Raw genomic sequence first — 13852 nt, 5'->3', positions numbered from 1 at the left:
CCCCCCAGCGCTCTGCAACTGGGCTTGTGCCTTCCGTGCCCAGGGCTGGGTGGGGCTAGTGCCCACGGTGCCCAGGGCTGGAGGGCTGGTGCCCGGGGCTGGTGTGTCCATGGTGCTCTGGCTTGGGGGGGTTGATACCCGTTGTGCCTTGGTTGCCCAGGGCTGGAGGGGCCGGCCCCCTGCCGGGGCCCCTCGCGCCGTCTGGCCCCGGCCAGTCCCGGGGATGCCCCTAGCGGGCTCAGGCCCCCGCCGCCCCAGGAGTCACGTTACTGCGGCCTCCCATTGGCCCGGCCCGGCCCCCCCGGTCGGGGGAGACCGGGGCTCATTGGCTGCTCCGGGCCGAGGGCCGGGCCTGGGACAGTGAGCGCCTGGGATCCAGCTCGCAGCTCCGGGCCAGCGCCGAGCGCCGGGCTGGCGGGGCGCCCGTGGCTTCCTGCGCGCACCAGGGCTGCCTGGTTAGCCCCCCCCCCCCCCCGACATGCGCCGCGCCCGGCTGGACGCCTCGCTCGGCCGCCTCCGGGCAGAAGTGGTGAGTGGCCAGACTCGGGGCGCGCTGGGCCCGGGAGGGCAGCGGGTCCGGCCGGGCAGCCTGGCTCCCCCTGGCAGCGGCGGGGCTAGCACGGGGAAGGGCGCCGAGGATGCAGGGCAGAGGCCAGGGACGTGCCTGGAGTACTGGGGATCAGCTCTGCCCGGACCACGCCTGGCACCGCTGGGTTCGGTCGCCTGCCCGCGCTGGGCACATGCCAGCCTTGCCCGCTCCTGTGCCCAGAGCTGCACGGGGGGCCGGGCAGCCCCAGGCTGGGCGTCACCAGGGTCAGGCCACAGTGTCGGGCCAGAGGCTGTGCTGGACCAGAGCTACCCCCAGCCCCTGCGATTGGGCCTGCCCGACTCTGGGACCCCCGGGACCCTAGCAGGGTCCAGATTGCCCCCAGCCCCCCTGTTGCTCCGCTGGCTCCGGGAGCTCCATGCCCGGGGGCTCAGCCCGGCTCCAACCCTGCCCTCTCTGCATGGGGCGGGGGAGGGACTGACTGCCCCCTGGGAGGTGGGCGCTGGGCTGCCCTGCCATGAGGTGGGGGGCTGGGGGCGTTGGCGGGGGGCAGAGTGTGACCCGCTCGCAGTTACTGGCAGCTGGAGGAATCTCCGGCCATAATTACAAAACGTGACCAAGGACTTGGGGACTGACGTGAGAAGCCACAGGGGCCTGATTTCCTCCCCCGTCCCCCCCTTCCCCCCAGCCAGCCTCAGGGGCCTGATCCCCTGTGTGACCCAGGCACAGGCCCCCCCCTCTCCCCTGCTGGCCTCAGGGGCCTGATTCCATGTGACCTGGGTACTGCCCGCTGCTGGTCTCAGGGCTCCCCAAGTCCCTGGGCACCTCTGAAAACCTGGTTTTTGGCCCCTGGGTGGGTGGGCTGTGCTGGCGCAGGGCAGGGTCCCTGGGCAGGGCTGTGCACACACACACACACACACACACATCTCTGGGCACCCACATGCACTTTTACCTGCATGGGGCAGCAGGCGCGTGTGCTTTGTGTCCGGGGTTGGGTGGTCCCTGCGGGCAGGGGAGGAGCAGCAGGGGTTCCTCCTCTCGCAGGTGGCAGACACAGGAAGCCATTTTTGTTGTTTTACATCTGATGTCAAGAAAGTGCTGACTGCTGAACAACTGGTTGCTGGGTGATAGGATAGTGATATCAGAGCTGGGGGAGCCAATCTGCCCAACGGGATAGTGACATCAGAGCTGGGCGAGCCAATCCACCGGAGGGGATAGTGATGTCAGAACTCGGGAAGCCAATCCACCCAAGCTGGCCCCAGTTCAACCCTGACTGGCAGTGGCAGAGGTGCTATTGGGCCCTGTCACTTGGTCCCATGTCTCCCTCCTGTAGGGTCTGCCGTGTCCCTGGGCTGGGGCTAGGGATGAACGGGCAGATCCTGTGGCTGTTCTGGAGCCCTGGGCATGGCCTCTGTTATGGGAGTGGGCCCCTGGCACTAGCCCTGCTGTCTCTGGGCCCATGTGGGTCTGCACGCTTGGTAGGGCAATTTCCCTGGCCCCTGGGGAGCATGTGGCCCTGATGCCCTCAATCCTCCGGTAGCTCTGGGCAAACCTGGCCCCAGTTCAGGTTGGAGCTTTGGCGGAGCCAAACGATAGACGGTTTCCATGGCATGTTGGATGCCAGGCTGCCGGGACCAGCTGCCCAAGCTACCCCCTGCAGGGCTGCGTTTGGCCAGGACCTCGGCTGGTGTGGCCCAGAAGAGCCGGGAGCAAATGAGAAAGGGCCATCCAGCCCCCCAGGACCCAGGGCAGTCTGCACACCCCATGCCTTGCAGCCCAGCTGCCCTCAGCCAGCAAGTGGGAGTCACCGACTCATTTCTAGGACAAAGGGACTGAGCCCGAGCTGTGGTGCCATCGCTCACAGTCAGGGACATGAGGGTGGAGCCACGGGGCGACTGGGTGAGCAGCCCCTCGTGGTGCAGTAGTGCAGGAGGTTTCCAGGGCTTGGGGCTGCAACAGGCAGAGGGGCTGAGCTGCAAAGTCCTGGAATTGCCAGTGTTTCCCTGCGGGAAGTGCAGCAACGCCCTCAGTCAGGGCGCGGAGGGGGAGGCGTGGTGGCTGGCAGGCACGGTGGGATGTGGGGGTGGCTGGAAGCAGGAGGAGCCCCACCCCAAAGCACAGAGCTGGAGCACTAGGGAGCCTCTCAGGCCAGGCTCGCCTTGTTAAGGCCCCAAATGCTTCTGCTCCCATGGCCTTATGGCCTGCCCTTGGCAAGGCTCCTGGCACTCCAGCCGCGGCATGTCCCTGCTGGCCACCTACCACACAGCGCACTGCTCTGTGTACCTGGCGGGGCTGGGAGTCAGGACTCCAGGGTTTGCTTCCCTGCTGTGGGCGGGAGTGGGGGCTAGTGGTTAGAGCCAGGCCAGGGAGTCCAGACTCGTGGGTTCAGTTCCCAGTTCTGGCACACTCGTGTGTGTCCGTGAGGGATGTTTGCCCAGCCCCGATGTTTGCCCAGCCGTCTGGGTGTGACTGCAGGGGTTGGTACTGACAAGGGGACCTTAGCAGATCCCATCAGAGGGTGCCTGTTGGCATGGCTGGTGCCCCATGTGTGCCTGGCCCTGGTGAGCAGTTCAGCTCCCTCCTCCCCGGGCCCGATGCCTGTGCTGGCTGTGTGGGACAGCTCCGATGGCCCCCAGAGCGCACATCGTCCCGTGCTGCTGGCGCGTCCCGGTGGAGTGTGGCCCATGGCTGCCCCAGGCCCTGGCTCATGGCCCTTCGCCAGTGGTACATGCCAGCCCCGAGGAATTCCCAGGGGTCGGTGGGAGCCAGGGTCCCTCCACACCGCTCCGGGCCAGGCCCATGTGGTACCCCTTCCCTCTGTCCCCCAGCGCTGGGCTCTCCTGGGCACCCAGCATCTCTGGCCAGGCCCAGCTTGTGTAACTCCAGCTGCCATCTCTATTTGTCATGTCCCAGCGGCTGGGCTGGGGCTGGGGCTGGAGCTGCAGCTGCCGATGCGGCGGGGCAGCTGCTTGCTCACCCCAACATGCTGCAGCATGCGGCAGGGATGGGCCCACTTGGTGCAGGAGCAGCAGGAAAGTGGTGCCCTGGGGCTGAGTGCATGTCCGGGCAGCGGGGCCCTGCGTGTGCGGCTCCCCCTTGCAGCTCCACACCCAACCCGGGCAGACACTGCTGCAACCACAGAGACCACTGCTCGAATGCCCAGCCCAACCCAGGCATCTCCCAGGGCAGCGCCTGTGACCACCAAGAGAGGGGACAGGGACTCAGCTCCAGCTTTGGGGGCCCTGGGCCCAGCTGGGCTCGCTGCCCAGGAGCCCAGAGCCTGGTGAGTTGTCTGGGGGCTCCCCTGGGGGCTGAGTGACATGGGGATCAGAGGGGGGCTCCTTGCAGCCAGTGCTTGGTGAGCATGGGGGGGGGAACAGCATTTGTGTGGGGGTAGGGTGTGGGGATGGGGGAGGGTGTGGGGCAGAGTGTATAGGTGGTGGTGGGGTGTTTATGGGAGGTGTGGAGAAAGGGCAGAGGGTGTATGGGGGAAGGACATGGAGAGGGTGTATAGAGGAAGGGGATGTAGGGCATGGTGTATATGAGGTTGTGGTTGCATATGGGGTATGTGGGGACAGTAAGGGGGATGGATGGGGGGTGGGGTGGCAGGGGGTGTATAGGGGCATGTGGCTAGGGGACGGGGATGGCAGGAGGCATGGGGTGTGTGGGGATGGAGCAGGGATGGATGGGGGCAGAGGGTGGATGGGGAGTGTGGGGACAGGGGATGGGGGCATGGGGGATAGGGTGGGAGGTGAATGGGGGAAGGGGACAGGACAGGGGTGGATGGGGGTGTGGGGTGGTAAAGGGTGTATGAGGGCATGAGGACGGGGCAGGGAGGTGGATGGGGGGCGTGGGGACAGGGCAGGGGGTATGTGGGGTGGCAGGTGGTGGATGGGGTGGGCACTCTGGTGTCCCATAGCCGGTCACTGGGGACAGGGTCGCTGCCATGGAACTGGGCCCCAGCCAATAATCCCTGAATGTCCATCCCATCCTGGCTCCGGGGGGCCTTGCTGCCATTGGGCCGGTGCTGGGAGAGCATTGGAGAGGACCAGGACTGCGGAGAGGGTGACAGATGTTGGGATGGGGGAGACAGTGCCGGGGCGGTTGGAGGCAGGGGATGGTGATGGGGCTTTTTGAGGGGACAGGGCTGTTGGAGGTGTTGGGATGGTGATGGAGCTGATGGAGGCAGGGGACGGGGCTGTTGGAGGTGTTGGGACAAGTGATAGGGGATGTGGCTGCTGGAGGCGGGGGATGGGGTTGTTGGAGGTGTCGGGCCGGGTGATGGGGTTGTTGGAGGCAGGGGACGGGACAGTTGGAGGTGTTGGGACAGGGCTGATGGAGGTGAGGGATGGAGCTGTTGGGACGGGGGACAGGGCTGTTGGGAGGTGTTGGGACTGGTGATGGGTGACAGGGTTGTTGGGACATTGATGGGGCTGATGGAGGTGGGGGACGGGGCAATTGGTGCAGGGACGGGGCTGATGGAGGTGGGGGATGAGGCTGTTGGAGGTGTCAGGACGGGTGATGGGTGGCAGGGCTGTTGGGACAGGCTTGAGGGAGATGGGGGAAGGGGCTGTTGGAGGTGTTGGGACGGGTGATGGGGCTGCTGTTGGGACATTGATGGGGCTGATGGAGGTGGGGGACAGGGCTGTTGGAGGTGTCTGGATGGGGTTGATGGAGGCGGAGGATGGGGCTGTTGGAGGTGTTGGAACGGGTGACGGGGCTGTGAGGGAGATGGGGCTGTTGGGACTGTGACAGGACTGATGGAGGTGGGGGACGGGGCTGTTGGGGTGGTGACAGGGCTGATGGAGGTGGGGGACTGGGTTGTTGGAGGTGTCAGGACAGGTGACGGGAGACAAGGCTGCTGGGGAGATGGGGTTGTTGGAGGTGTCAGGACGGATGGTGGGTGGAAGGGCTGTTGGGCGGACAGGGCTGTTGGGATGGTGATGGGGCTGATGGAGGTGGGAGATGGGGCTGTTAGGGGGATAGGGGATGGGCCAGCCATGCTGCCTGGGGGGCCAGTCCGGCAGGGCAGCGATGACGTCACCATGTTCCTCTCCCCACAGTTGTACCTGCGGGTGGCGGGGGACACGCTGCGGGACCAGATGCAGGGCATGATGCGGACTCTGCATGAGCTGAAGCAGGTGCCAGGCCCAGCTCCACGGCTGGGCCCCCGCAAGCCGGCACCAGCTCCCCCCCAGCCCTGCTGGGAGCAGCCTGCGGAGAACCGGGCATCGGCTGTCTCAGAGGCAGACTCTGCCTGCTGCCTGGAACTGGCGGAGGAGGAGGAGTGCGCGCCGCCCGCTAGCGAGAGGAGCCTGGAGTTCGACTCGGGCTACTCGGAGGTGTCAGGGGGCACGTGGCGGGAGGAGGAGGGGCCAGTGCTGCGCAGGAACCCCCCACCCTCCTGCCAGCGGGCACACAGGCTCTCCACGGGGGGCTTCCTCCGCAGCAGCCCTAGCCAGGCCCCTGGCCGGCGGGTCCGGCCCAAGTCCACCTCAGATGCCTGCCTGGAGCAGTGGCGGGTGCTGGAGCCAGCAGACACGCAGGACTGGACTGTGGCACTGCTCTCACAGAGCCGCAACCGGCAGCCGCTTGTGCTGGGTGATAACTGCTTTGCCGACCTGGTGGAGAATTGGATGGACCTGCCTGAGGAGAGTGTCTTGCCCCGCCGGCTGGCCAAGCCCCACAGCTTCTTACTCAGCCTCTCGGGCAACGTGCGGCGCAAGCTCGCCAGCCTGGCGCGCCCCAGGGGCCCCACCGCCCCCCAGCCTGGCCCCAAGCACCTCTCCGGCCCAGGGGGCCTCGGTGGGCGGGGGCAGGGACCCCTCTTCCACCAGTCACACGGCGACATTGCCAAGCTCACCACGGACTGCACCCGCTTTGCTGCCCTCCTGAACAGCCGCAGCCGGCAGCCAATCATCTGCAATGACATTATTGGCTACATTTAGTCCCACCCCTGGCACATTCCTGTCCCAGCTCTGCATTTGTACCCGGCTATGTAAATAAACAAACAGCTTTTGTATGGAACGCGCAGCCAGAGCCCATGCTTGGGAGAGAGGGGGCAGCGCCGGGTACGGCCAGAGTCCGTCACTGGCCCAGTGTGCTCTTGTCCTCACCAGGGGCTTTGTGCCAGCTTCACCTGGATGGCTGCAGCCTGCACTGGGGCAGGGGAGGGAGCCTGGCTCACCCAGATGGTGCACACGCAGTGCACGCACCCACACACACAGAATGATCAATGCACGCACATGCACACCCCCACAGTGCACATGCATACACTGCGTGCTGCACAATCATGCTGCACGCATAGGGCACACCCATTGAAATGCTGATTTCCCCCTTTTCCCTCGCCAGCTGCCAGGGAGTCGCCGGTGGGGGGTGCCAAGCTGTTCTGCCCCTGCCCATCCGAGGCTGCCATGCCCAGCTCCCATGGTTGAGGCGGCACCAGGCTGAACCCCAATTTGTGGCACAGAGTTGGCGCTGGTGCCAGACTGTCCCGGGACTAGGGGGTCCTTGAAACACCTCCAGCCAGGCCCCTCGCTGTCCCAGAAGCTGCCCGGGGAGTGGGGCTATTGAACCTGTTATGCCCCTCCCCATTTCAGCAGGAGAATTGCAGCAGGTGAGTTAACAGATGGAGGCACTGCCCAACCCTCCCCTTCCCCCCCCCCCCCGCCCGAATGAGCAGTCCTCTGGCTCCTACTGACGGGGCAGGGGTTTATTAGCTGTAGGGGGGTGGGGGCAGGCCTCGCTCCTAGTGCGCCCATCTACATCCTGGGCTCTCCACTGCCAGGCTGGTGAGAAGGGGGCCAGCGTCCTGCTGAGCATCTCAGGGGCCCTGTAGCATACAGCCAAGCCCCTGCTGCCTGTCTGTGCCCAGGGAGACGCCCAGCAGCAGGCTTCGCTCAGCCACAGGGCAGCCGAACATGCACGGGCGGTAAGACGTCGTCGTCCTGTTGGTCCTCACAGACCAGGTCCAGCACCAGGATCCGGGGGGGCGGCCAGGCTGCTCCAGAGGGGCCGCCCACCAGCTGCGTCAGTCTAGGGAAGGGGAAGGGTGAATAAGCCACGGGACATCCAGCAGGAACCAGGCCCAGTGTATATGCCCAGAGGCTGTGCCAGTCAACCCCCTGGCGACCCTGCATCAGTGGAGACTTGGCAGTGCCAGTGAGCACAGCCCTGGCTGGGGAGGGGGCTGGGGTCCAAGCACCCGAAGCCAGGTTTGAAGACCCCCTCTCTGTGGGCATCCAGCTGGCCTGCCTGGGGCAACACCCCAAGCTCTGAGTGACTTCCCATGTCAGCCCTGCGGGGGTTGATCCCTGCCCCTCGCCAGGCTCCCCTAGCGCCTCCCCCCCCCCATGCTGACCCTAGTCCTAGTCCTGCTCCTCGCCGAGCCCAGGGGTGCTGGCAGGGGTCTTTGGCTGGAGGAGCTCCCATGGCCAGGCCTGAGGGCAATGCCACCTGGCCCTCGGGACCTTCCTGCTGAGCGCAGCCAGCAAGGGGCCGGGCGGGGGTCCCGATGCAGGAAGCAGGATGTTTACCCAGTGGTCAGACTGGCTGGGAGCCAGTGATGCAGCTGTCAGGGAAGGGGGGGAGCTGGAGTCCTGGTGAGTGGGGGGAGGGGCAGCAGGGGGCAGAACTGGAGCCCTGGAGAGGGGGAGAGGGAGGGGCAGGGGGAGCTGGAGTCCTGGCGACTGGCAGGGGAAGGGCAGTGGGTTACGCAGGAGCTGGTAGCGGGGGAGCTGGTGCTGGTCCCCAGGACCTCACTCGGGATGGGGGCTCGTGGGGTGATGCCCCCTGCTGCAGACCCATCAGCCCCCTGCAGAGGGAGGGCAGCCAGCCCAGGGCCAGAGGAGAGCCGGGTGCCAGCCCAGAGGCCCAGACAACGCCTACCTGCGGGCGAGTTGTGCCTCGCGTTTCTGCTTGGCCCAGAAGCTGGCATAGAGAATGGTCACCCCACACAGCACTGTACGCACTGGCAGGCCGTGCACCCCCTGTAAGGCAGGAGGGGCGACAAGGATGAGGCAGGTCAGTGCCAGGCCCAGCACTGGGCACTCGCTTCCCATAGGCTTTTGTGGAATAGGAAAAAAGGAGTAAGTGGGGGGGTCTCCCCCCATCCCCGGGTCTCTCCCAAGCCCCAGATGAGGCTGTTTCTCCAGCCATTGGGTAGCATCAGTGGTTCCCCCCAGCACAAGTCCCAGACTGGATGTGCCTGGACTAGGTCAGCATGCAGGGGGCTGTCTGGAGAAAGTGGGCCAGCCAAGACCTTCCCAAGCAGCCATGTCTGGCAGTGGGCACCCCAGAGAGACCTGGGTAGGGGGTGGGTGAGAGCTGTGGGGGAGGTGAGTGCCTGCCTGGGGTGGGGGCAGACTGCCCAAGGCCCAGCCACTGCCTCTAGGCAGTGGGGACAGGGCTCAGGTCCCAGAGGGAAAGGGGGGGTCAGCAGGATGGAGGGGGCACAGGCCTGTTCCCACAGCCCAGGGTCTGGCGGGGGGTGGGGGGAAGGGTCACCTGCAGCTGGTCCAGGAGCTCCTGCAGGCTCAGCTCCTCCCTGTGGGCGCCGATCCCGGGCACCTCAACCCGATGCCAGCAGCTCCATGTCTCCTGGCCATACTGGTGGGGACACAAGGGCAGGCTGATGTCAGCATGTGGCGGCACCCCCCACCCCTCTGTAGCCACCACAGGACCAGGGAGCTGGGTCTTCCCATCTGTTCCCCCCCCACGAGCGCCAGCTCTGTGCATGGCCATGGTACACTGGCACTGCCCCTCAACAATGGCACACCGATCTCTCCCTGCGCTGCCCATTAATACAGGGCTGTGGGTCGTGAGGGGCATCACCAGAGCTGGCAGGAGCTTGGGGCTGGGCTAGCAGGGGCTGTGGGTCAGGAGTGAGGGGCATTGCCAGAGCTGTGGAGGGAGCCTAGGGCTGGGCTAGCAGGGGCTGCGGGTTGGAGCTGAGGGGCACCAGCCGAGCCAGGGGGGCGGTTTGCTTGGCTGGTCCCTTTTGCAATTTCCTCCTTTTCAGAATAATCAAAATCACTCCAGAATGTGAATTAGAAAATCCACATCCTGACAGTGGGACCCAGAGCCTCCCTGGCCAATCCAGCACTCAGCCCACTTCCTCAATGCCTGTCCCAGTCCTGGCCTCTGGCTGGTGTGGGTGAGTGCAAACAGGACCCTGCATTTGGGCGCAGCAGTGTTAGGGCATGGAGGCCATGCCCAGCCTCCCGTCCCCTCACATTGGGACGGGCAGGATGCAGAAGTCAGGGCAAGACATACGGCCTGCGGGGGGTAGGGGGGGGAACACTGGAGGTGGAGGCAGGGCACAGCCCCGAGCAGACTTGGGCATGAGCTCTGCCCTCCCCACGGGGCGCTGGAGCCCCTGGCTGGCCAGGCTGGGACAGGGGACAACCCCCCTCCCCTGTGGGCTGTGCCCAGGCATATAGCTCCCCTGTGAGCATTGCCGAGGTGAGGGACTGGCATGGCCCCCACTGCTGTCTGTGCCGCCAGCGCTGCCAGCGCCAGGGGGGTCTGGGCTGCTGAGCTCTGGAGAGGCTGGGTGGGGCAGCCCTGCACAAAGCCCCATTGAGGCAGTGCTCCCCCCGCCCACACACAATCAGTCATTTCTTCTGCCAAGCCCTGCGGGTCTCTGCCCTGCACAGGACCCAGCCAGCTGGGGCTGGGGGCGGCTTCGACTGCCAACAAGCCAGGCCTTTCTGGGCAGCCCGGATGTGGGGAGAGCACACAGGGCACACGAGGCTGTCAAAGGGGAGATGACTGGAGTGCCTGGGGTTCGGGGGCAGGAGTTCTCACTGGCTCGGCCCTGGCATGGCTCATCCCCCCAACCCAGGGCCAGCATCGCCCCAGCTGGCTCCACCCCCGGGCTGCAGAGATCTAGGGGGCAGCACAGTTGCCCCAGCCACCTCCTGCATCACAACTGATCAGCCCACAGCACTTCCCCCAGCCTCACAGCTTAACTCCCAGGCCTAGTGCCCACGCTACTCAGTGCCAGCCCCAGGACAAGCTAGCCCCCTGCCCCTCCCCTGCTGGGCTCTCTGCTCTGCCTTTCAGCAGAGCCCCCACTGTGCCAAGTCCCAGCTCCCTGCTCCTGGCCACTCTGCCACCCTTCAGGCAGTGAGCTCATGGTAAGGAAACTGAGGCGCAGAGGCTGCAGGACCTGAGAAAGTCCCTGCAGCAAGCCTGGCAGAGCTGAGCATGGCCCCTGGATGGGCAGCTGGGGCTGGGTTGGGTGTGCTGGGAGTGGAACAGCCTGGCCATTTGCTGCAGCTGGCCCTGGCCATTTGCTCTTGCCAAGTGCTGAGCAGGACTCCACCCCTTCTCACCCGGGTGGGTCAAGGCATTAGCACCTGGCCGCTCCCCCCACCCCACCCCCTTCGCCACCTGCAGCCTGAGAGCCTGGCGGAGTTAACCCTGTGCCTGCCATGGCACAGCTCCTCATCTGGCCCCCACACGGAGCTGGGGGACCTGCCCCACATCCCCTCAGCCCAGCCTGGGAGATGCCAGCTGTGCTCCTGGACTCCTGGGTTCAAGTCCTGCCTAATGCTGCCCCGCTGGGGGAACCTGGCGCAGCTCGTCCGATCCCAGCACCTCAGGTCCCCTCTGGGCAAGGGGATGGCGCTCCTACGGGGGCTGGCAGCAGGGCTGGTACTTCCAGTAGGCGACCCTAGGCGGTTACCTAGGGCGGCAGAATTTGGGGGGCGGCATTTTGCCGCCCTCGGCAGAAATTCAGCAGCGGGGGGTCCTTCCGCTTCGAGTTTTTGGCGGAAATTCGGCGGCGGGTCCTTCACTCACTCCAGGACTGGCCGCCAAAGTGCCCCGAAGACACGGAGTGGAAGAACCCCCGCCGCCCAAGACCCCAGGCCCCCTGAATGCTTAGAGAAGCGCTGCCGCCTAGGGCGGCAAAAACCCTGGCGCCGCTCCTGGCTGGCAGGAGACTGTTCCACTCTTGCCAGCCTGCGCCCCCTTCCTGCCCCCAAGGGCAGCAGGGCGCTGACCCGGACGTCTCCGCTCCTCCACACATTGAGCCAGAGCTCAGCATGCTCAGGGCAGCCAGGCTGCGTAGAGCCCACGGAAGCCAGCCTCTGCCCCTGCCGCCCTTGGCCTGCTCTCCTGCCAGCCGCTGTGTGCTGGAGCCATGGCCCCACTGGTCTCCCAGCCAGGGAAGGGCTCCCCCAAGTCGCCCAGGCCTTAAGAGGGACTCCAGACCCCCTTGGGCTGCAGCTTGGACCACTCAGCAGGGGGCACTCTTCCCTGGTTGTCACGGGTTGGGCCAGCATAGACGAGGGGCTGTGCAGCAGGGTGTGGGGCAGGGGCTTCTCCCGGGCCCACAGGGCTGGCCCCCTTGCCCCTGTAGGGGGTGCTCTCCTTACCCACGCTGGGACCAGCCTACAACCCCATTGCACCCCAGGCCCAGGAGCTGCGGTGTTGCTGCTGCTGGGGTCCTGGCCAGGCTGTGGGGTGCCCTGCTCCTGGGGGGGGTGCACTGCCGGGAGGAGGGGGGCGGCTGCGGGAAGGCAAGTGCAGGCCGGTAGCTGACCTGGCTGTGTTAGTGGAAATACACTGAGAGACAAATGTTTGGCGCCTCCTCTTCCCCACCGCCCCAGCCAGCCTGGCTCCCCTTCCCCCGCCCCCACAGGCAGCCTGGCTCCCGTCAGCGCTTCCTGTGCAGCAGGAAACTTGCCTCCTCCCCCGCCACATGGTCCCAATTTAGGGCCCTGCCTCCCCCTTCCCCCGCTCCCCATCTGCTGCTCAAGCGGAGTGTCAGGCCTGCGGAGGGGAGCAGAGCGGGGGGTGCCCGTCCCAGATGGGGGAGAAGAATGTGGGGGATGTCCCGCACAGGCTGCTGGGGAGAAGAGCTGGGAGGGTGCCCGTCCCAGACCTCGCGGGGAGCCAGGCATTGGCACACAGCAGTGACGGGAGCAGATGCTGGGTGGCGCTGGAGGGGGAGAGCTAGAGATGGCCAGGGGCTCCATGCTGAGCACCCAAACTTGGGACGGGATGGCCCCTGGCTCCACAGACAGCCTCTCCCCACCATGCCCCACAGACAGATGGCTCCTGCCCCCCACCCCATAGTAACAGGCCCTGTGCTCAGCCCTTGCTCTGCACACAGGCCCCCGCTGCCCCATGGCTCCCCACTACCCTACAGCCCCCCGCTGATCCCCAGAGTTCAGCCTGTTCCCCCGCTACCCTACAGCCCTCGGCTCATCCCCACAGCTCTGCCTACTCCCAGAACTGCCCCACAGTCCCCTGCAGATCCCCACAGCTCTGCCCACTGCCCTGGAGCCCCCCACAGCTCCGCCTGCTCCCCCCATTACCCCACAGCCCCTGCTAGCCCATAGCTCTGCCTGCTCCCCCTGCTGGCTTACAGCCCCCCACAGCTCTGCTTGCTCCACCCTCTGCCCTACAGCCCCTGCTACCCTGCTGCCTCACAGCCCCCCGCTGATCCCCAAACCTCAGCCTGCTCCCTCCTCTGCCCTACAGCCCCCCACTGTCCAACAGCTCTGCCTGCTCCCCCGCTGCCCTACAGCCCCACATTGCTCCCCACAAGCTCTGTCTGCTTCACCCGCTGCCCCACAGCCTCCCACTGCCCTACTACAGCTCTGCTTGCTCTCCCCACTGTCCTACAGCCCCCCACTGCCCTACAGCTCAGCCTGCTCCCCCCACTGCCCCACAGCTCTACCTGCTCCCCGCACTGCCCCACAGCGCCTCCACTGATCCCCTCAGCTCTTCCTGCCCCCCGCCCTACAACCCCTCGCTGTCCCACAGCTCTGCCTGCTTCCCCCACTGCCTCAGAGCCCCCCACTGACCCAGAGCTCTGCTTGCTCCCCACAGCCCCCCACTGCTCTGCCTGCTCCACCCAATGCCCTATAGCCCCCACTGCCCCACAGCTCAGCCAGTTCCCCCCACTGCCCCACAGCTCTGCCTGCTCCCCGCACTGCCCCACAACCCCTCCACTGATCCCCACAGCCTTGCCTGCTCCCCCGACTGCCCCACAGCCCTTCCACTGATCCCCACAGCTCCTCCTGCTCCTCCCTGCCCTACAGCCCCTCGCTGCCACACAGCTCTGCCTGTTCCCCACACAGCCCCCCGCTGATCTTCACAGCTCTGCCTGCTCCCCCCACAGCCCCCAACAGCTCTGCCTGCTTCCCCCTCTGTCATACAGCCCCCCACTGCCCCATATCTCTGCCTGCTCCCACTGCTTCCATATAGACCCGCTGCTCCACATATCTGATGCTCCCCCCACTGCCCTACAGCCCCCCACTGATACCCACAGCTCTACCTGCTCCCCTC

At 66.1% G+C, this 13852-nt stretch overlaps 2 protein-coding genes across 10 annotated transcripts in view; one reads left to right on the top strand and one right to left on the bottom strand.

The window, feature by feature from the left end:
- The first annotated feature begins 243 nt into the window (after positions 1 to 243).
- Positions 244 to 6574, top strand: INKA1 (inka box actin regulator 1). Of its 2 annotated transcripts, none has more exons than XM_005279667.5 (2): positions 244 to 529; positions 5611 to 6574. In XM_005279667.5, exons 1-2 carry the CDS (start codon positions 479 to 481, stop codon positions 6493 to 6495), a joined length of 936 nt encoding a protein of 311 aa, XP_005279724.2. In that variant the 5' UTR covers positions 244 to 478; the 3' UTR covers positions 6496 to 6574. The 2 variants fall into 2 exon arrangements, with proteins under 2 accessions (XP_005279724.2, XP_023967377.1); XM_024111609.3 differs by lacking the exon at positions 244 to 529 and adding an exon at positions 536 to 3830.
- A 670-nt stretch (positions 6575 to 7244) lies between these two features.
- UBA7 (ubiquitin like modifier activating enzyme 7) overlaps positions 7245 to 13852 on the bottom strand; it is a 65928-nt gene continuing 59320 nt past the window's right edge. For all 8 annotated transcript variants that reach the window (XM_024111606.3, XM_042846219.2, XM_005279647.4 and 5 more), the window contains 3 exons: positions 9053 to 9154; positions 8435 to 8535; positions 7245 to 7582 (listed from right to left, as the gene is read on the bottom strand). In XM_024111606.3, the coding sequence (XP_023967374.1) occupies positions 7447 to 7582; positions 8435 to 8535; positions 9053 to 9154 (339 nt within the window). In that variant the 3' untranslated portion in view covers positions 7245 to 7446. The remainder of the gene's footprint in view (positions 7583 to 8434; positions 8536 to 9052; positions 9155 to 13852) is intronic.

The sequence above is a fragment of the Chrysemys picta genome, chromosome 7 (assembly GCF_011386835.1).
Source record: "Chrysemys picta bellii isolate R12L10 chromosome 7, ASM1138683v2, whole genome shotgun sequence".
NCBI lineage: Eukaryota > Metazoa > Chordata > Testudines > Emydidae > Chrysemys > Chrysemys picta.
This window is presented reverse-complemented; position numbering and strand designations above follow the sequence as displayed.

Bases quoted from the DNA above. Each gene is read 5' to 3' on its own strand.
- INKA1 (XM_024111609.3), top strand. From the start codon at position 3,078: ATGGCTGGTGCCCCATGTGTGCCTGGCCCTGGTGAGCAGTTCAGCTCC. The intron at 3,831-5,610 runs GTGAGTTGTCTG...CTCTCCCCACAG, and splicing joins GCCCAGGAGCCCAGAGCCTG to TTGTACCTGCGGGTGGCGGG.